At 41.9% G+C, this 22,190-nt stretch overlaps 1 protein-coding gene across 1 annotated transcript in view; it reads right to left on the bottom strand.

Annotated features, from left to right (window-relative positions):
- Positions 1-2,378: 2,378 nt before the first annotated feature.
- Positions 2,379-22,190, bottom strand: part of LOC145263839 (ubiquitin carboxyl-terminal hydrolase MINDY-3-like) — a 77,694-nt gene continuing 57,882 nt past the window's right edge. Inside the window, exons 11-12 of the mRNA XM_080120914.1 lie at positions 5,300-5,462; positions 2,379-4,221 (exon numbers count right to left, since the gene is read on the bottom strand). Of these exons, the coding sequence (XP_079977040.1) occupies positions 4,066-4,221; positions 5,300-5,462 (319 nt within the window). The 3' untranslated portion in view covers positions 2,379-4,065. The remainder of the gene's footprint in view (positions 4,222-5,299; positions 5,463-22,190) is intronic.

Here is a 22,190-nt window from a genome sequence, read left to right as displayed (position 1 = left end):
TGTTTTTATTAAAAAAAAAAAAAAAAAAAAAAAAAAGATTCTGAGAAAAAAAGCGAAGAACTCACATTCCAATGGAAATATCCCTTTTCTCTGAATTAATTTAAAAAAAAAAAAAAATTCTGCTAAGAAGTGGAAAAACTCCGATCCCCATTGAATGGCTAAGAAAAGTTACATTTCAGTCAAAAAAATTTTTCTTCGGGGTGTTAAGTGGAGGAAGCTTAACTCATGAATAGAAAAAAAAAAAAAAAAAAAAAAAGCTTAAGAGTATTAAATGGCCAGATACAAATTTATAAATGTTGCATCTAGCCGGCCATTACCTGATTGAAAGAGAAAATTTTTATGTGAAAAAAATTTCTTGCAATAAAATTATTTTATGAAATATGAATTTTTAAAAAATTAATTTTAGTATGTGACTTTAATCAATTAAGAAATCACAAATAACAATGCATCAGTGTGGAAACAAGGGAAATAACTCCTTAAGAAATTACTTCCCTTTAATGGTCCATAATATTGAGCATAAAAGGAAAACTGTATCCACTAAAATTTCTTTACCAGAACAGTTATTTTCATGTATATCACTGATTGCGATTTAGGCCCAACCTTGAAAATCCCGCAAGATAACTTTGTTAAACTAGAAGGATGCATGGAAATTCCACAATTGCTTTATTTTCTTCTTACCGTAAAGATGGATAGTTTTATTTTCGGCAATCTTGTAACTCTTGCTTCCCCTATCTTACCCTTTAATCCTTACATTCTTCCATAAGTGATATTTCTGAAAAAGGGGGAAGAACTGCTATTTTCCGAGTTGGAATCTATCATGCTAATACTTATTGTTGGCTAGTTTTATATCTTGGAATAGTAATATTCTTTTTTTTCTTTTAGCTCCTTACATCAAGCTGAGTGGACAAACGCATGGGTTCTGGAGAAGATTGAACCATGCCAAAGACTGCTAGACAACATCAATGACAGGAAACTGATTTCGGGGACATATGGCTAGAACAGACGCCTTTAAAAAAAAAAAAACTGCTCTTTGGTATAACTCCTGGCAAAAGAGGACGTGGAAAACTAAAAACAAAAATGTCAGACAACATGAAGGACATCTCAGACATTAGCATGGCTAAGTTGCTCGAAATGGCGCAGAACCAGAGTCAATGGCAACGATTCGTGAAGAGTGCTACTACTGGTTAGTAATGAAGAGAGATATCAAGTGGCTTCATGCCTTATCTGGAGTGATTTTTCATAAAAAAAAAATAAAATAAAAACCTTTATTTATTATAAAAAAAATAAATCTTCTAAAAATAAATTAGTTTTTCTTCTTAGTTTTTCATAACATGCAGGTTGAGGAGCATCATTCACAGTGGTGGACCGTCCGCGTCCAAGTAACTAGTGTAAAATTAATTGTCTGCTAAATATCTTTTAAAGGAAAGAAATTTTACTTTATTTTAAAAATTATTTAAAATGTGAGTTATTAGATTCATTCAAATAAAAAAAAAAAATTAAAAAAAGAAACACTTTAAGAAATGTTTCATTTGATAAGACAATTCTATTTGTAACTGTTTATTTCTAGTTTAGACGAATTCATTTTGAAATGAGAACAATCTTTGGCAACTTGTGACATCAGATATTTTCTCAATATTTGGCAATTGGACAATCTCATTAAAAGAAAAAAAAAGTGTAGAAAGTAATAACGCATTACAAATGATGATACACAGGTGTTATTTATGCACATTTTTTTATGCAACATTTCTATTTCTCATTCGTAAATTTGGCTTACTCCACTTAACATCCTATGATCCCTGAAGAGTGGTCTAAACTAAAACATTTACTATATGAACAATTATAGAAGGTGTTGAAATTGGAATATTTTCTTTTAAAAATTTTTTGAGATGAGGATTGAGAATTTGTGTTATTTGGACTATTGTTCTCATTTTAGATTCTATTTTCACGTTTCACCCAATATAATCTTCGGCTTTCTTCAGAAGCATCTTATCAAATTCTGAAATCTGTACAAAATTTCGACCATAAACTTTTGTAAGCCACCCATGAGGGTGGCTTGTTCTCCTTTGCAAGGACTCGTGGTGCAACAGATAAAAGTGCCGAGTAATATTCAGTTCTAAATGATAGTCTTCTGGAGATCGACGGTTCAAATACAGGTGACGCTAAGAAGACAATTATGAATTAAGATTTCTATTTGGTCATGACTAGCCAAACTAAAGCAATCCACCAATGCAAATTAATAAAAGGGTCCGTACAAAATTCCATACAGATTCCAGGGTTAAAGAAGGCTGGAAGTTACATCAGTTATAAATGTGAGAACAACATTGAGACGAGAACAATAGTCCAAATAATTGGAATATTTTGTTTATCTTTTTAATAAATGGAATGAGAGATAGAGTTGACAATTTCAGGACTAGATGGTATACAAGCAACCAGGGTAAGTGTGTTTAAATTCACGGTTACTGACAGAAAACCGAGAGGAATCAACAGTTATTTTGGTGCTTCTATATTATACAAACAAAAAACTATTGAATTTCAAGTAAAACAAATGGTACCTACATAATTGTCATATCGCAAATAGTAGCATATCCAAAAATTACAGAAAATGATAAGGTAGAAAAACAATTATAATTGACAAATTGTTTTTGATAAAGCTTATATGGAGGAATAAATTTTGTTCAATATTTTGAATTACATTTATCACGTGACGTAAGCAACAAAACTTAGTTATCTCCCCTGTCAACTTATCTCTTTTTAGTAAGTGTAATTCAGTGATTTCGTTTCCTTTCACAAATTTATTTTTTCATGAGTAATTGTTTTTCGTAATTTTTGGATATATTACTATTTGAGACCTGACAATTACGTAGGTATCATTTGTTTCACTTGAATTTCAATACTTTTTCATTATTATAATATAGAAGTACCATCATTTCTATTTAAGTACATAAAGGGTTTTATAAAAATTCAATAAAGTTAACAGAACTTTTATCCACTCTTCAAAAAAAAAAAAATGCCAAACTCGGAATAAAATTCCCAACCTAAACAGCCAAATTTTAATGTTTACAACTTTTCATTTCACACTTTTTTGCCTATAAAATTTGTCTTTTCAACAATCAATTTTGAATGACTGAACATATCTATAATTGTTGGCAGCCATTAAAAGTTCATTCTATAATAGAGCACTAGATGCGCGTATGCAAATGTATACGAAGTGATATCATTGTTAGGAAAAAGACTATAAAAAATAGAGAGAGCATGTGTGGGAGACGTCACAGCCATAACAAAAAGTCACGCATAACGGAAGAACGAGAAAATAAATGTTGCTGTTAAAAAAAAAAAAATGTCGAGCTATTATTTGTCTTCTGTCTCCTTTGCAATTGAATCTGCAACGAGTGGGTCCTGTGTGGAAAGGTGCGTAACATTTCAAGAGATTTTATAGAAGGAAAAAGCATGAATGAAAACTTGGCTAGTACGGTTGAGAATTTCATTCCATATAAATTATGTGCAATTTTTTTTTTTTTGGAGGAAGGGGGAAGGTACAAGTTCTCAAGTGTTAACTATTCTGTACTTTTACCAAGGGAATCTTTATGTATGAACGAAAGGATAAAGTTGATGACATTAACACATTAACCAAGCGACACACAAATAAACGGTGTGAAGACCAAGTCAACAATCAAACTAACGATCCTTGTCAGTTCCTGACGGACACATACAGAGGAAGAGAAAGGAGCGGGTAATCCTGTAGTTGTCAATGACTCGCGTGGAATAACAATGGCAATCAACCATGAATGACAAGCAAACATTCACGACAGAAGACTAAGGGCCGGTGCTCACAATGCCCCAGGAAAGTTGTGACACCTCCCCAGATGGCGAAAGCTCACCCCCCCCTCCTACCAGCAAATTAGTCTCAAGCAAAGGATAAGGGAAAGGGAGGTGTCTTCAAATACAAGCAGGATAAGGTGACCACACGGCCTGCACGTATGTATACACGAATACGTATATACTCCTTTATGATATTAGGCATCAGCTCATCCAAACATACACAAGACATAAATGATGGCATTTATTTTAGTTCAATGATGGGTTGATGTTGGTCTTCCAAGTGATTTCCATGAATGGCCATTTTGTCTCGAGGCAGGTCTTTATGGGTGAACTCTCCACCATGATCTGCATATCGTACTCTTCCTGAACTAATAGGGTGATGGTGCCTTCTTGGAAACAAACCTGAACACAAAAAATAAAAAATTAAAAATTAACTCAATGTTTTTGTGGTATTTCTAAGCAATTGGGGATGACAAGAAGTGCAGTGGGATTGAGACGTGACCAGTTTGTGCGCAAGACAGTAGAGTATGAAATTAGTATACTTGGGTAGCATTTTCTCCTTTATGTACGTTTCATTGAAGAGCGGAGACAACTCTTGTTTGTTTCTCTTAGAATCCATTTTTTTCTTCTTGACGGACTAGTTGCTGAACATTTTGTTCAAGTGTAAAAAGAAATTTGCCGTATTCACGAATGTTTTCGACCTCCATAGGTCGTCCTCAGGCAAGTGATATAAATAACAAAAAATAAAAAAATGAAATAGTGAATTGAATGGAAAGATGATTTTTATTGTCTTTCCATTCAACTCAATATTTCATTTTTTATCACTTGCCTGGGGACGACCTATGGCAGTCGAAAAAGTTTGTGAATACGGCAAATTTCTTTTCACACTTGAACAGAATGTTCGGAAACTAGTCCGTCAAAAAGAAAAATGGATTGCAAGAGAAACGAGTTGTTTCCGTTTTTCAATGAAACGTGCATAAAATACTGTAGAAATGGATGGATGAGAACTCGGATGTGGAGAAAATATATTTGGATGGTGAAGCTATTAAGGTTGTCAAGACATCTTGTTACCTTGGTAATATATTGGAGCACAAGGAGGAGCAGGTGCTAATGTGATGATGTATGAGAGGGAACTGTAGCCAGTGAGGGTTGAGGACATGTTGCATGGAGAAAAATAATGAAGGATACGCTAGATGTGCAATGCGAGTCTTAAAGGCAAGCTTAGATTGGATGATCACCGAGGAAAATAAAATCTCGACAATATGCAGATTTTTATTGTTATTTCAATACATTTAAAATCTTCACTTTTTCTGAAAACAAAGGAGGGGAGAGGGTGGGAAGATAGAGGAGAGGGATGGGTAATAGTGAAAAGTGGAGATACAAAAAATAAAGGATAGGATTGTAATAGATATATAGCGATGAAAAAAAAAAAAACAAAAAAAAAACAAAGAATTATTTTAATACACTCAATTTAACTCACTTTGCTGTGTGGACATGACCGAGAGAGTCCATTGTAATGGAACACTATAAAACGATTAGGACATCCTTGGCTGCCTTCATCAGGATAGAATTCTTGCATAAAACTGCTTAAAGTGATAATTCCAAGATTTTCAGCATCCAACTTGTTACGCACAACATCAACACTGTAATACAAAAACCGTTTATACTAGAAGAGCTTTCCAAATACAGAGAAATATTATGACATTTGAAAAAATTATGTATAAAAGCCACATGGTATCAACTCATAAAATATGGTGAGAAAAATAGAAAATTGAAAAAAAAAAAAAATTCTGAGCACGATAAAAAATATGTCTGATATTAAAAAAGAAAAAGTATTTGAATACAATACATATAAACTCAACATTTCAAAGGAATCTTTAAAGTCCCATTTGTGTAATGAGACAGGATTCAGTGATACAAACATTTCCAGGATATAATATGACAATTTTTCATGGTGTATCATTCGTATGTATTTGGCACAGGAATACATGATACAGGAATTAGTCATACAAACTTTGCACAGTGTATGTTCAATACTTATTTGGCACAGAGTACGTTTCATACTTATTCGGCACATGGAATCAGTGAAACAAACTTGGCACAGAATAGTATCATAATTATTTAGCACAGGAATAAGTGATAGTAATTTATCAGTGGATATGTTTCATACTTATTTGGCACAGGTATAGGTGATACAAACTTAGTACAGGCTACGTTCCATATTTATTTGGCACAGGATATGTTTTATAGTCATTTGGCACATAAATAGGTGACACATTCGCACAGTATGTTTTATAATTATTTGGCACAGGAATAAATAATACAAACTGGGCACATGCTACGTTTCATACTTATTTGGCACAGGAATAAGTGATACGAACAAGGCACAGACAATGTTACATACTCATTTGGCACAGAGTATGTTTCATACTTATTTTGCACATGGATAGGTTATACAAACTTGGTACAATGCACATTTCATACTTATTTGGCACTGGATTAGGTGATACATATTGGCACAAGCCACGTTTCATATTTATTTGGCACAGGAATAAGTGATACAAACTTGGCAGAGAATACATTTCATACTTATTTGGCATAGGGATAACAACTTTGCACAGGCAACGTTAAATATTTATTTGGTGCAGCAATACATGATACACCATCTGCTCAGGATGCATTTCATACTTATAAGGCACAGGGTATGTTTCATACTTATTAAACCAAAGGTATGATAATACTAATTTGATACAAGAATTGTCGATACAACATTTGCACAGGCTACGTTTCATACTTATGTGGCACAGGATCGGATACAGGCCACATTAAATATTTATTTGGCACAGAAATAGTGCAGACAAACTTGCTATAGGCCACATTCCATACTTATTTAGCATTAGAAAAACCAATACAAAGTTGGCACAGGTTACGTTTCATACTTATAATGCACAGTAAACTTGGCACATATTTGGAACAAGGATAGGTGATACAGACTTGGTATAGAATACGTTTCATATATATTTTTGCACAGGAAATGTTTAATACTAATTCATTACAAGAATAAGTGGAGGTTACATTTAATACTTATGCCACAGAAGTAGATGATATAAATTTTGAAAAGGCTCCGTTTAACACAGGGTAAGTTTTATACTTATTTGGTACAGAACAAGGTGATACAAACTTGGCACAGGGAAGGTTTATACATATGAAGCACAGTAATTGGTGATAAATACTTAGTACAGGGAATATTGCATATTTATTTGACACGGGAATAGATGATAGAAACTTGACACAGGGTCATTGTTATACTTATTTGGCACAAAAATAGAATATATATCTATAAAGTACACAGGGTAGCTTTCATACTTATTTGGCACAAGAATAGGTTATACATAATTGAAACAGTTATGACATAATTGGTCCATGATAACTTTTATACTTATTTGGCACGGGAATAGGTGATACATACTTGGCACAGTGTAGCTTTTATACTTTTTTTTTTTTTTTTTCACAGTGGTCACCACTTATCAAGGCCCGGAAGCCACTCAGGGATAAGGGTTATTGCAAGTACATTACGTTAGTGTGGAGATTTGATGAAGTGCTTACTTAAGGGGGCGGTTCATTAGGAATTTGTTAACGTTGGACTTGAACACATCCAAGTTGTAGTCAGGTGGGAAGCAGGCAGACGGAACAGAGTTCCACAGGCATGCAGTTCTAAGAAAGAAGCTTTGTTCATGGAATCCACGTTTTGATTTAGGCACAGATAAAGAGTGGGGGAAATTTTTCACAGTGGATTCAGCTAGACGGGTGTTTTTCGTGAAAGATTGGTGAGGGGGGACCAGAGATTGGAGTTCAGATGAGCACCTGCCATGGAAATAACGATAAAACAAGGATAGGCTCGCAACGTCTCTTCTGTGGGAGAGAGGTTGCAGGGTAGAGAAACCACGAAGTCTATTTTGTACTCTGTCAAGGCAGGATAGGCTGTTTTTAGCAGCTCCTGCCCAGATATGGCAGCAGTATTCCATCCTTGGATGTACTTGGCTTTTATATAGATAGAGAATTGCATCAGTAGTGAGATATCTTCTGGAGCGGTAGAAGGATCCCACCCTCTTTCCAGCAACCTTGGCAACAAACTTGATGTACGTGTTCCATTTCAGATCAGGAGTAAAGGTCAAACACAGAAGCTTGTCAAAACACAGGGCCTCTCCCAGACGAGAGCCATCCATCACAATTGATGCCAGATGGGGATCAGAGCGTTGATGATGTAAGGATAGGAGTTTGGTTTCAGATGCATTAAAGGTAAACCAGCCACGTCTTCCCCCACTGAACCACGCACTCGAGATCAGAGGAGAGAGAATCAGAGAGAACTTTGTCATTTACAGCCTTTGATGTGTTGCCGTAGATGGTGGTGTCATCAGCTTAGATGTCAACGAATAATTTAAGTATGTGTTTTGGGAGGTCATTGATGTAGATCAGGAAGAGAGTTGGGCCCAGGATTGACCCCTGAGGGACTCCAGCATTAATACTGCAGGCCTCTAATTTTTGTCCATCGACCACTACTCTTATGAGCCTATTGGAGAAATGATTTAATGATTGAGAAAATATTTCCAGTTATACCATAGCTGGAAATCTTGTGAAGTAGACCCTTATGCCATACCTTGTCGAAGGCCTTTGATATGTCAAGAGCAATTGCCCTAGAAAGGAAGCCTTTGTCAAGAGATTCACTAATCCTGTGAGATATAACCGTCAGCACATCTGCGGTAGATCTTGCAGAGTGGAAACCATATTGTGTGTCACTAAGAAGGTTGTTTCTGCTGAGGTGGTTGACTATTTCTCTATTTAATATGGATTCCAGCAACTTACTCATAACACACAGGAGACTTATTGGTCTGTACTGAGAGGGAGATGACTTATCACTTGAATTCTTAAATACAGGGCAAACTGATGAGGTCTTCCAGGGAGTCGGAAAGCACTTCTCCTTAAGGCAGCGCTTAAACAGTTTCGTAAGTATGGGAGCAAGTTCTGGTAGAAGCTTTTTTAACACTATAATTGGGGTGCCGTCAGGGTCAGTTGCTTTACTGGAATCAAGGTTCTTGATTAGCTTGGCGACCTCATGCACGGATATTTGTATGTTACCTAGCGTGTTCTGTGTTATAGGAGGAAATATGGGGAGTTGATGGCCTTCATCGCACAGGGTAGAATTAGCTGCAAAGTTCTTTGCAAATAGTTTGGCCTTGTCTGATGCTGATGAGATGACCTCTGGTCCATTGATAATGGTTGGGATAGAACGCACACTTCTGTTCAGGATCCTATTTGTTATTTGCCAAAACTGGTGGGAACCAAGCCCCTGATCAGCTATCTTGGATTTAACAGACTGGGCATACAGCTCTCTTGCATTTTTTATTACTCTTTTACAGTGGTTGCTGGCGTTCCTGAAAGCAGCTTTAGTCTCAGTGCATCTATTACGTTGGTAGCTATGGAAAAAGTGATTTCTGTGCGCGATAGCAGCAACACATTCTGGGGAGAACCATGGCTGGCTGTTAGGTTTTTATTGGAATTTTTTATATGGTATGAATTGGTCTATGCCTACAATTAACCATTCGGTCAGATCTGATACTATAGAGGACACTTCCTTTTTAAACATGGAGTGCAGAGGTAAATCAGATATGAATGTATGGAAGCTATCCCAGTCAGTCATAGAGTATCGGTATACAGTACGGTGGAGGGGTACGTCTGGGGACTTATTACATTTCGTTTTTATCTTAACTGATACGACGGAGTGGTCGGAGGATCCTAGAGGAGAATGAATGGAACATGAACATAGCTCAGGGGAAGTTGAGAGAAAAAGGTCTAGGAGGCTTGCATATTGACCGGGTGTATCAGGCACACGGGTGGGTTCGCGAACAATCTTAGTGAGGTCATAAGCGAGGTCATAAGCAATGGCAAAATCATGACAAAACCTCACCTCATCGTCTGTCTTATCTGAATGGGTCAGCCATTCCACGTTATGGACGTTGAAGTCACCACAGATGTGGATGTTAGCCGAGGGATGTGCAGACAGGATGTGGTCTATTTTCTCAGATATGCTTTTAAAGATAGTAACTCCGCTGTTGTGGGGGCGATAGAGGGCAAATATAAATGCAGTGGTGTTAGCAAGTGCAACCCGGAAGCACATATAGGGTAAATTTAGGGCCAGTTGCTTTACTGGAATCAAGGTTATTGATTAGCTTGGCGACCTCATGCACGGATATTTGTATGTTACCTAGCGTGTTCTGTGTTATAGGAGGAAATATGGGGAGTTGATGGCCTTCGTCGCACATGGTAGAATTAGCTGCAAATTATTTAGCACAGGACAAGGACATACGTAACACAGGGTTGCTTTTATAATTATTTGACAAAGAAATACGTTATACATAATTGGTACAGGAAAAGTTGATAAATAATTGGTACAGTAGCTTTTATATTTATTATAGGTGACATACATATTTGGCGCACGAGTAGGTGATACGTACTTATTTGGCGCACGAGTAGGTGATACGTACTTATTTGGCACAGGACAAGGTGATACGTACTTATTTGGCACAGGACTAGGTCATACGTACTTATTTGGCACAGGACTAGGTCATACGTACTTATTTGGCACAGGACTAGGTCATACGTACTTATTTGGCACAGGACTAGGTCATACGTACTTATTTGGCACAGGACTAGGTCATACGTACTTATTTGGCACAGGACTAGGTCATACGTACTTATTTGGCACAGGACTAGGTCATACGTACTTATTTGGCACAGGACTAGGTCATACGTACTTATTTGGCACAGGACTAGGTCATACGTACTTATTTGGCACAGGACTAGGTCATACGTACTTATTTGGCACAGGACTAGGTCATACGTACTTATTTGGCACAGGACTAGGTCATACGTACTTATTTGGCACAGGACTAGGTCATACGTACTTATTTGGCACAGGACTAGGTCATACGTACTTATTTGGCACAGGACTAGGTCATACGTACTTATTTGGCACAGGACTAGGTCATACGTACTTATTTGGCACAGGACTAGGTCATACGTACTTATTTGGCACAGGACTAGGTCATACGTACTTATTTGGCACAGGACTAGGTCATACGTACTTATTTGGCACAGGACTAGGTCATACGTACTTATTTGGCACAGGACTAGGTCATACGTACTTATTTGGCACAGGACTAGGTCATACGTACTTATTTGGCACAGGACTAGGTCATACGTACTTATTTGGCACAGGACTAGGTCATACGTACTTATTTGGCACAGGACTAGGTCATACATACTTATTTGGCACAGGACTAGGTCATACAATTCTCTCTCCTCTGATCTTGAGCACGTAGTACAATGGGGAAAGGAGTGGCTGGTTACTTTTAATGCATCTAAAACCAAGCTTCTCTCTTTACATCATCAACATTCTAATCCCCATTTGTCATCAATTGAAATGAATGGCTCTCGTCTTCAGGAGGCCTCAAGTTTTGACAAGCTTCTGGGCTTGACCATTACTCCTGATCTTAAATGGAACACGTATATCAAATCTGTTGCCAAGACCGCTGGAAAAATGGTGGGATCTTTCTATCGATCCAGTAGATATCTCACTGCTGATGCTATTCTCTATCTATATAAGAGCCAGGTACGTCCAAGGATGGAATACTGTTGCCACATCTGGGCAGGAGCTGCTAGAAAGGACTTGTTCTGCCTTGATAGAGTTCAAAATAGTTCAAAAATTCTAATCCCCATTTGTCATCAATTGAAATGAATGGCTCTCGTCTTCAGGAGGCCTCAAGTTTTGACAAGCTTCTGGGCTTGACCATTACTCCTGATCTTAAATGGAACACGTATATCAAATCTGTTGCCAAGGCCGCTGGAAAAATGGTGGGATCTTTCTATCGATCCAGTAGATATCTCACTGCTGATGCTATTCTCTATCTATATAAGAGCCAGGTACGTCCAAGGATGGAATACTGTTGCCACATCTGGGCAGGAGCTGCTAGAAAGGACTTGTCCTGCCTTGATAGAGTTCAAAATAGACTTTGTAGCCTCGTAGGAGATGTCCTTTTCTCCTCCTTGCAACCTCTATCTCACAGAAGAGATGTTGCGAGTTTGTCTCTGATGTATCGTTATTTTCATGGAAAGTGTTCAACTGAGCTTCAATCTATGGTCCCCCCTCGCCAAACTTTCACAAGAAACACTCGTCTAGCTGTAAACACTATCAACAATTTCCCCCACTCTTTATCTGTGCCTAAACCTAAATGTAGATTCCATGAACAAAGCTTCTTTCTTAGAACTGCACGCCTGTGGAATTGTCTTACGTTTTCCTGCTTTCCGGCTGACTACAATATGGTTGTGTTCAAGTCTAACGTAAATAAGTTCTTGATGAGCCGTTCCATATAAGTTATTAAATTTACCAAATTTTCATTACTAATGATTACTATATTGACCAATTTCTACTGTACACTCTTTAACCCTTATCCTTGAGTGGCCTCTGGGCCTTGATAATGTGGTGATGCCTTTGAAAAAAAAAAAAAAATACATACTTATTTGGCACAGGACTAGGTCATACATACTTATTTGGCACAGGCGTAGGTAGATGCATACTTATTTGGCACAGGAGTAGGTAGATGCATACTTATTTGGCACAGGAGTAGGTAGATGCATACTTATTTGGCACAGGCGTAGGTAGATGCATACTTATTTGGCACAGGCGTAGGTAGATGCATACTTATTTGGCACAGGCGTAGGTAGATGCATACTTATTTGGCACAGGCGTAGGTAGATGCATACTTATTTGGCACAGGAGTAGGTAGATGCATACTTATTTGGCACAGGAGTAGGTAGATGCATACTTATTTGGCACAGGAGTAGGTAGATGCATACTTATTTGGCACAGGAGTAGGTAGATGCATACTTATTTGGCACAGGAGAAGTAGACGCATACTTATTTGGCACAGGCGTAGGTAGACGCATACTTATTTGGACCAGGCGTAGGTAGACGCATACTTATTTGGCACAGGCGTAGGTAGACGCATACTTATTTGGCACAGGCGTAGGTAGACGCATACTTATTTGGCACAGGCGTAGGTAGACGCATACTTATTTGGCACAGGCGTAGGTAGACGCATACTTATTTGGCACAGGCGTAGGTAGACGCATACTTATTTGGCACAGGCGTAGGTAGACGCATACTTATTTGGCACAGGCGTAGGCGACGCATACTTATTTGGCACAGGAGTCGGCGACGCATACTTATTTGGCACAGGAGTCGGCGACGCATACTTATTTGGCACAGGAGTCGGCGACGCATACTTATTTGGCACAGGAGTCGGCGACGCATACTTATTTGGCACAGGAGTCGGCGACGCATACTTATTTGGCACAGGAGTCGGCGACGCATACTTATTTGGCACAGGAGTCGGCGACGCATACTTATTTGGCACAGGAGTCGGCGACGCATACTTATTTGGCACAGGAGTCGGCGACGCATACTTATTTGGCACAGGAGTCGGCGACGCATACTTATTTGGCACAGGAGTCGGCGACGCATACTTATTTGGCACAGGAGTCGGCGACGCATACTTATTTGGCACAGGAGTCGGCGACGCATACTTATTTGGCACAGGAGTCGGCGACGCATACTTATTTGGCACAGGAGTCGGCGACGCATACTTATTTGGCACAGGAGTCGGCGACGCATACTTATTTGGCACAGGAGTCGGCGACGCATACTTATTTGGCACAGGAGTCGGCGACGCATACTTATTTGGCACAGGAGTCGGCGACGCATACTTATTTGGCACAGGAGTCGGCGACGCATACTTATTTGGCACAGGAGTCGGCGACGCATACTTATTTGGCACAGGAGTCGGCGACGCATACTTATTTGGCACAGGAGTCGGCGACGCATACTTATTTGGCACAGGAGTCGGCGACGCATACTTATTTGGCACAGGAGTCGGCGACGCATACTTATTTTGCACAGGAGTCGGCGACACATACTTTAAACAGGGTGGCTTTTATACTTATTTGGCACAGGAATAGGTTATACGTACTTGGCACAGGGTAGATTTTAGATTTTATACTTATTTGGCACAGGAGTCGGCGACGCATACCTATTTGGCACAGGAGTCGGCGATGCATACTTATTTGGCACAGGAGTCGGCGACACATAATTATTTGGCACAGGAGTCGGCGACGCATACATTGAAACAGGGTGGCTTTTGTACTTACTTGGCTTAGGAATAGGTGATACGTACTTGGAACAGGGTAGATTTTTTACTTATTTGGCACAGGAGGCGGCGACGCATACTTATTTGGCAAAGGAGGCGGCGACGCACACTTATTTGGCACAGGAGGCGACGACGCATACTTATTTGGCACAGGAGTCGGCGACGCATACTTATTTGGCACAGGAGTCGGCGACGCATACATTGAAACAGGGTGGCTTTTATACTTATTTGGCACAGGAACAGATGATACGTACTTGGCACAGGGTACATTTTATACTTATTTGGCACAGGAGTCAGCGACGCATACTTATTTGGCACAGGAGTCGGCGACGCATACATTGAAACAGGGTGGCTTTTATACTTATTTGGCACAGGAATAGGTGATACGTACTTGGAACAGGGTAGATTTTATACTTATTTGGCACAGGAGTCGGCGACGCATACTTATTTGGCACAGGAGTCGGCGACGCATGGCACAGGAGTTGGCAATGCATAATTATTTTGCACAGGAGTCGGCGACGCATACATTGAAACAGGGTGGCTTTTGTACTTATTTGGCACAGGAATAGATGATTCGTACTTGGCACAGGGTAGATTTTTTACTTATTTCGCACAGGAGTCGGCGTCGCATATTTATTTGGCACAGGAGTTGGCGACGAATACTTATTTGGCACAGGGTGGCTTTTATACTTATTTGGCACAGGAGTCGGCGACGCATACTTATTTTGAACAGGAGTCGGCAGCACATACACTGAAACAGGGTGCCTTTTATACTTATTTGGCACAGGAATAGGTGATACGTACTTGGCACAGGGTAGATTTTATACTTATTTGGCACAGGAGTCGGCGACGCATACTTATTTGGCACAGGAGTCGGCGACCCATACATTGAAACAGGGTGGCTTTTATACTTATTTGGCACAGGAATAGATGATACGTACTTGGCACAGGGTAAATTTTATATTTATTTGGCACAGGAGGTGGCGACGCATACTTATTTTGCACAGGAGTCGGCGACACATACTTTAAACAGGGTGGCTTTTATACTTATTTTGCAAAGGAGTTGGCGACGAATACTTATTTGGCACAGGGTAGATTTTATACTTATTTGGCACATGAGTCGGCGACGCATACTTATTTGGCACAGGAGTTGGCGACGAATACTTATTTAGCACAGGGTGGCTTTTATACTTATTTGGCACAGGAATAGTTGATACGTACTTGGCACAGGGTAGATTTTATACTTATTTGGCACAGGAGTCGGCGACGCATACTTATTTGGCACAGGAGTTGGCGACGAATACTTATTTGGCACAGGAGTCGGCGACGCATACTTATTTGGCACAGGAGTCGGCGACGCAGACTTATTTGGCACAGGAGTCGGCGACGCAGACTTTTTTGGCACAGGAGTCGGCGACGCAGACTTATTTGGCACAGGAGTCGGCGACGCAGACTTATTTGGCACAGGAGTCGGCGACGCATACTTATTTGGCACAGGAGTCAGCGACGCATACATTGAAACAGGGTGGCTTTTATACTTATTTGGCACAGGAATAGATGATACGTACTTGACACAGGGTAGATTTTATATTTATTTGGCACAGGAGGTGGCGACGCATACTTATTTTGCACAGGAGTCGGCGACACATACTTTAAACAGGGTGGCTTTTATACTTATTTGGCACAGGAATAGGTGATACGTACTTGGCACAGAGTAGATTTAAGATTTTATACTTATTTGGCACAGGAGTCGGCGACGCATACCTATTTGGCACAGGAGTCGGCGATGCATACTTATTTGGCACAGAAGTCGGCAACACATAATTATTTGGCACAGGAGTGGGCGACACATAATTATTTGGCACAGGAGTCGGCGACGCATACATTGAAACAGGGTGGCTTTTGTACTTATTTGGCTTAGGAATAGGTGATACGTACTTGGAACAGGGTAGATTTTTTACTTATTTGGAACAGGAGGCGGCGACGCATACTTATTTGGCACAGGAGGCGGCGACGCACACTTATTTGGCACAGGAGGCGGCGACGCACACTTATTTGGCACAGGAGGCGGCGACGCACACTTATTTGGCAAAGGAGGCGGCGAGGCACACTTATTTGGCACAGGAGTCGTCGACGCACACTTATTTGGCACAGGAGTCGGCGACGCACACTTATTTGGCACAGGAGTCGGCGACGCACACTTATTTGGCACAGGAGTCGGCGACGCACACTTATTTGGCACAGGAGTCGGCGACGCACACTTATTTGGCACAGGAGTCGGCGACGCAGACTTATTTGGCACAGGAGTCGGCGACGCAGACTTATTTGGCACAGGAGTCGGCGACGCAGACTTATTTGGCACAGGAGTCGGCGACGCAGACTTATTTGGCACAGGAGTCGGCGACGCAGACTTATTTGGCACAGGAGTCGGCGACGCAGACTTATTTGGCACAGGAGTCGGCGACGCAGACTTATTTGGCACAGGAGTCGGCGACGCAGACTTATTTGGCACAGGAGTCGGCGACGCAGACTTATTTGGCACAGGAGTCGGCGACGCAGACTTATTTGGCACAGGAGTCGGCGACGCATACTTATTTGGCACAGGAGTCGGCGACGCATACTTATTTGGCACAGGAATAGGTGATACGTACTCGGCACAGGGTAGATTTTATACTTATTTGGCACAGGAGTCGGCGATGCATACATTGAAACAGGGTAGCTTTTATACTTATTTGGCACAGGAATAGGTGATACGTACTTGGCACGGTAGATTTTATACTTATTTTGAACAGGAGTCGGCGACGCATACTTATTTGGCACAAGAGTTGGCGACGAATACTTATTTGGCACAGGGTGGCTTTTATACTTATTTGGCACAGGAGTTGGTGATACGTACTTGGCACAGGGTAGATTTTATACTTATTTGGCACAGGAGTCGTCGACGCATACTTATTTGGCACAGGAGTCGGCGACGCATACTTATTTGGCACAGGAGTCGGCGACGCATACTTATTTGGCACAGGAGTCGGCGACGCATACTTATTTGGCACAGGAGTCGGCGACGCATACTTATTTGGCACAGGAGTCGGCGACGCATACTTATTTCGCACAGGAGTCGGCGACGCATACATTGAAACAGGGTGGCTTTTATACTTATTTGGCACAGGAATAGATGATACGTACTTGGCACAGGGTAGGTTTTATATTTATTTGGCACAGGAGGTGGCGACGCATACTTATTTTGCACAGGAGTCGGCGACACATACTTTAAACAGGGTGGCTTTTATACTTATTTGGCACAGGAATAGGTTATACGTACTTGGCACAGGGTAGATTTTAGATTTTATACTTATTTGGCACAGGAGTCGGCGACGCATACCTATTTGGCACAGGAGTCGGCGATGCATACTTATTTGGCACAGGAGTCGGCGACGCATAATTATTTGGCACAGGAGTCGGCGACGCATACTTATTTGGCACCGGAGTCGGCGACGCATACTTATTTGGCACAGGAGTCGGCGACGCAGACTTATTTGGCACAGGAGTCGGCGACGCAGACTTATTTGGCACAGGAGTCGGCGACGCAGACTTATTTGGCACAGGAGTCGGCGACGCAGACTTATTTGGCACAGGAGTCGGCGACGCAGACTTATTTGGCACAGGAGTCGGCGACGCAGACTTATTTGGCACAGGAGTCGGCGACGCATACTTATTTGGCACAGGAGTCGGCGACGCATACTTATTTGGAACAGGAGTCGGCGACGCATACTTATTTGGAACAGGAGTCGGCGACGCATACTTATTTGGAACAGGAGTCGGCGACGCATACTTATTTGGAACAGGAGTCGGCGACGCATACTTATTTGGAACAGAAGTCGGCGACGCATACTTATTTGGCACAGGGGTTGGCGACGCATACTTATTTGGCACAGGGGTTGGCGACGCATACTTATTTGGCACAGGGGTTGGCGACGCATACTTATTTGGCACAGGAATAGGTGATACGTACTCGGCACAGGGTAGATTTTATACTTATTTGGCACAGGAGTCGGCGACGCAGACTTATTTGGCACAGGAGTCGGCGACGCAGACTTATTTGGCACAGGAGTCGGCGACGCAGACTTATTTGGCACAGGAGTCGGCGACGCAGACTTATTTGGCACAGGAGTCGGCGACGCAGACTTATTTGGCACAGGAGTCGGCGACGCAGACTTATTTGGCACAGGAGTCGGCGACGCATACTTATTTGGCACAGGAGTCGGCGACGCATACTTATTTGGAACAGGAGTCGGCGACGCATACTTATTTGGCACAGGGGTTGGCGACACATACTTATTTGGCACAGGGTGGCTTTTATACTTATTTGGCACAGGAATAGGTGATACGTACTCGGCACAGGGTAGATTTTATACTTATTTGGCACAGGAGTTGGCGACGCTTACCTATTTGGCACAACAAGTCGGCGATGCATACATTGAAACAGGGTAGCTTGTATACTTATTTGGCACAGGAATAGGTGATACGTACTTGGCACAGGGTAGATTTTATACTTATTTGGCACAGGAGTCGGCGACGCATACTTATTTGGAACAGGAGTTGGCGACGAATACTTATTTGGCACAGGGTGGCTTTTATACTTATTTGGCACAGGAGTAGGTGATACGTACTTGGCACAGGGTAGATTTTATACTTATTTGGCACAGGAGTCGGCGACGCATACTTATTTGGCACAGGAGTCGGCGACGCATACTTATTTGGCACAGGAGTCGGCGACGCATACTTATTTGGCACAGGAGTCGGCGACGCATACTTATTTGGCACAGGAGTCGGCGACGCATACTTATTTGGCACAGGAGTCGGCGACGCATACTTATTTGGCACAGGAGTCGGCCACGCATACTTATTTGGCACAGGAGTCGGCCACGCATACTTATTTGGCACAGGAGTCGGCGACGCATACTTATTTGGCACAGGAGTCGGCGACGCAAACTTATTTGGCACAGGAGTCGGCGACGCAAACTTATTTGGCACAGGAGTCGGCGACGCAAACTTATTTGGCACAGGAGTCGGCGACGCATACTTATTTGGCACAGGAGTCGGCGACGCATACTTATTTGGCACAGGAGTCGGCGACGCATACTTATTTGGCACAGGAGTCGGCGACGCATACATTGAAACAGGGTGGCTTTTATACTTATTTGGCACAGGAATTGATGATACGTACTTGGCACAGGGTAGATTTTATATTTATTTGACACAGGAGGTGGCGACGCATACTTATTTTGCACAGGAGTCGGCGACACATACTTTAAACAGGGTGGCTTTTATACTTATTTGGCACAGGAATAGGTTATACGTACTTGGCACAGGGTAGATTTTATACTTATTTGGCACAGGAGTCGGCGACGCATACTTATTTGGAACAGGAGTCGGCGACGCATACTTATTTGGAACAGAAGTCGGCGGCGCATACTTATTTGGCACAGGGGTTGGCGACGCATACTTATTTGGCACAGGGTGGCTTTTATACTTATTTGGCACAGGAATAGGTGATACGTACTCGGCACAGGGTAGATTTTATACTTATTTGGCACAGGAGTCGGCGATGCATACATTGAAATAGGGTAGCTTTTATACTTATTTGGCACAGGAATAGGTGATACGTACTTGGCACAGGGTAGATTTTATACTTATTTGGAACAGGAGTCGGCGACGCATACTTATTTGGACAAAGGTGTTGGCGACGAATACTTATTTGGCACAGGGTGGCTTTTATACTTATTTGGCACAGGAGTTGGTGATACGTACTTGGCACAGGGTAGATTATATACTTATTTGACACAGGAGTCGCCGACGCATACTTATTTGGCACAGGAGTCGGCGACGCATACTTATTTGGCACAGGAGTCGGCGACGCATACTTATTTGGCACAGGAGTCGGCGACGCATACTTATTTGGCACAGGAGTCGGCGACGCATACTTATTTGGCACAGGAGTCGGCGACGCATACTTATTTGGCACAGGAGTCGGCGACGCAGACTTATTTGGAACAGGAGTCGGCGACGCATACTTATTTGGCACAGGAGTCGGCGACGCATACATTGAAACAGGGTGGCTTTTATACTTATTTGGCACAGGAATAGATGATACGTACTTGGCACAGGGTAGATTTTATATTTATTTGGCACAGGAGGTGGCGACGCATACTTATTTTGCACAGGAGTCTGCGACACATACTTTAAACAGGGTGGCTTTTATACTTATTTGGCACAGGAATAGGTTATACGTACTTGGCACAGGGTAGATTTTAGATTTTATACTTATTTGGCACAGGAGTCGGCGACGCATACTTATTTGGCACAGGGGTTGGCGACGCGTACTTATTTGGCACAGGGTGGCTTTTATACTTATTTGGCACAGGAATAGGTGATACGTACTCGGCACAGGGTAGATTTTATACTTATTTGGCACAGGAGTCGGCGACGCATACCTATTTGGCACAGGAGTCGGCGATGCATACATTGAAACAGGGTAGCTTGTATACTTATTTGGCACAGGAATAGGTGATACGTACTTGGCACGGGTAGATTTTATACTTATTTGGCACAGGAGTCGGCGACGCATACTTATTTGGCACAGGAGTTGGCGACGAATACTTATTTGGCACAGGGTGGCTTTTATACTTATTTGGCACAGGAGTAGGTGATACGTACTTGGCACAGGGTAGATTTTATACTTATTTGGCACAGGAGTCGGCGACGCATACTTATTTGGCACAGGAGTCGGCGACGCATACTTATTTGGCACAGGAGTCGGCGACGCATACTTATTTGGCACAGGAGTCGGCGACGCATACCAATTTGGCACAGGAGTCGGCGATGCATACTTATTTGGCACAGGAGTCGGCGACACTTAATTATTTGGTACAGGAGTCGGCGACGCATACATTGAAACAGGGTGGCTTTTGTACTTACTTGGCTTAGGAATAGGTGATACGTACTTAGAACAGGGTAGATTTTTTACTTATTTGGCACAGGAGGCGGCGACGCATACTTATTTGGCACAGGAGGCGGCGACGCACACTTATTTGGCACAGGAGGCGGCGACGCACACTTATTTGGCACAGGAGGCGGCGACGCACACTTATTTGGCAAATGAGGCGGCGACGCATACTTATTTGGCACAGGAGGCGATGACGCATACTTATTTGGCACAGGAGGCGACGACGCATACTTATTTGGCACAGGAGGCGGCGACGCATACTTATTTGGCACAGGAGGCGACGACACATACTTATTTGGCACAGGAGGCGGCGACGCATACTTATTTGGCACGGGAGTCGGCGACGCATACATTGAAGCAGGGTGGCTTTTATACTTATTTGGCACAGGAACAGATGATACGTACTTGGCACAGGGTACATGTTATACTTATTTGGCACAGGAGTTGGCGACGCATACTTATTTGGCACAGGAGTCGGCGACGCATACATTGAAACAGGGTGGCTTTTATACTTATTTGGCACAGGAATAGGTGATACGTACTTGGAACAGGGTAGATTTTATACTTATTTGGCACAGGAGTCGGCGACGCATACTTATTTGGCACAGGAGTCGGCGACGCATACTTATTTGGCACAGGAGTCGGCGACGCATACTTATTTGGCACAGGAGTCGGCGACGCATACATTGAAACAGGGTGGCTTTTGTACTTATTTGGCACAGGAATAGATGATACGTACTTGGCACAGGGTAGATTTTTTACTTATTTGGCACAGGAGTCGGCGTCGCATACTTATTTGGCACAGGAGTTGGCGACGAATACTTATTTGGCACAGGGTGGCTTTTATACTTATTTGGCACAGGAGTCGGCGACGCATACTTATTTTGAACAGGAGTCGGCAGCACATACACTGAAACAGGGTGGCTTTTATACTTATTTGGCACAGGAATAGGTGATATGTACTTGACACAGGGTAGATTTTATACTTATTTGGCACAGGAGTCGGCGACGCATACTTATTTGGCACAGGAGTCGGCGACCAATACATTGAAACAGGGTGGCTTTTATACTTATTTGGCACAGGAATAGATGATACGTACTTGGCA

The sequence above is a fragment of the Euprymna scolopes genome, chromosome 39 (assembly GCF_053919585.1).
Source record: "Euprymna scolopes isolate OS-2025 chromosome 39, ASM5391958v1, whole genome shotgun sequence".
Classification (NCBI taxonomy): Eukaryota; Metazoa; Mollusca; class Cephalopoda; order Sepiida; family Sepiolidae; genus Euprymna; species Euprymna scolopes.
Note: the sequence above shows the minus strand (reverse complement) of the source record. Positions and strands in the feature narration are given on the sequence as shown.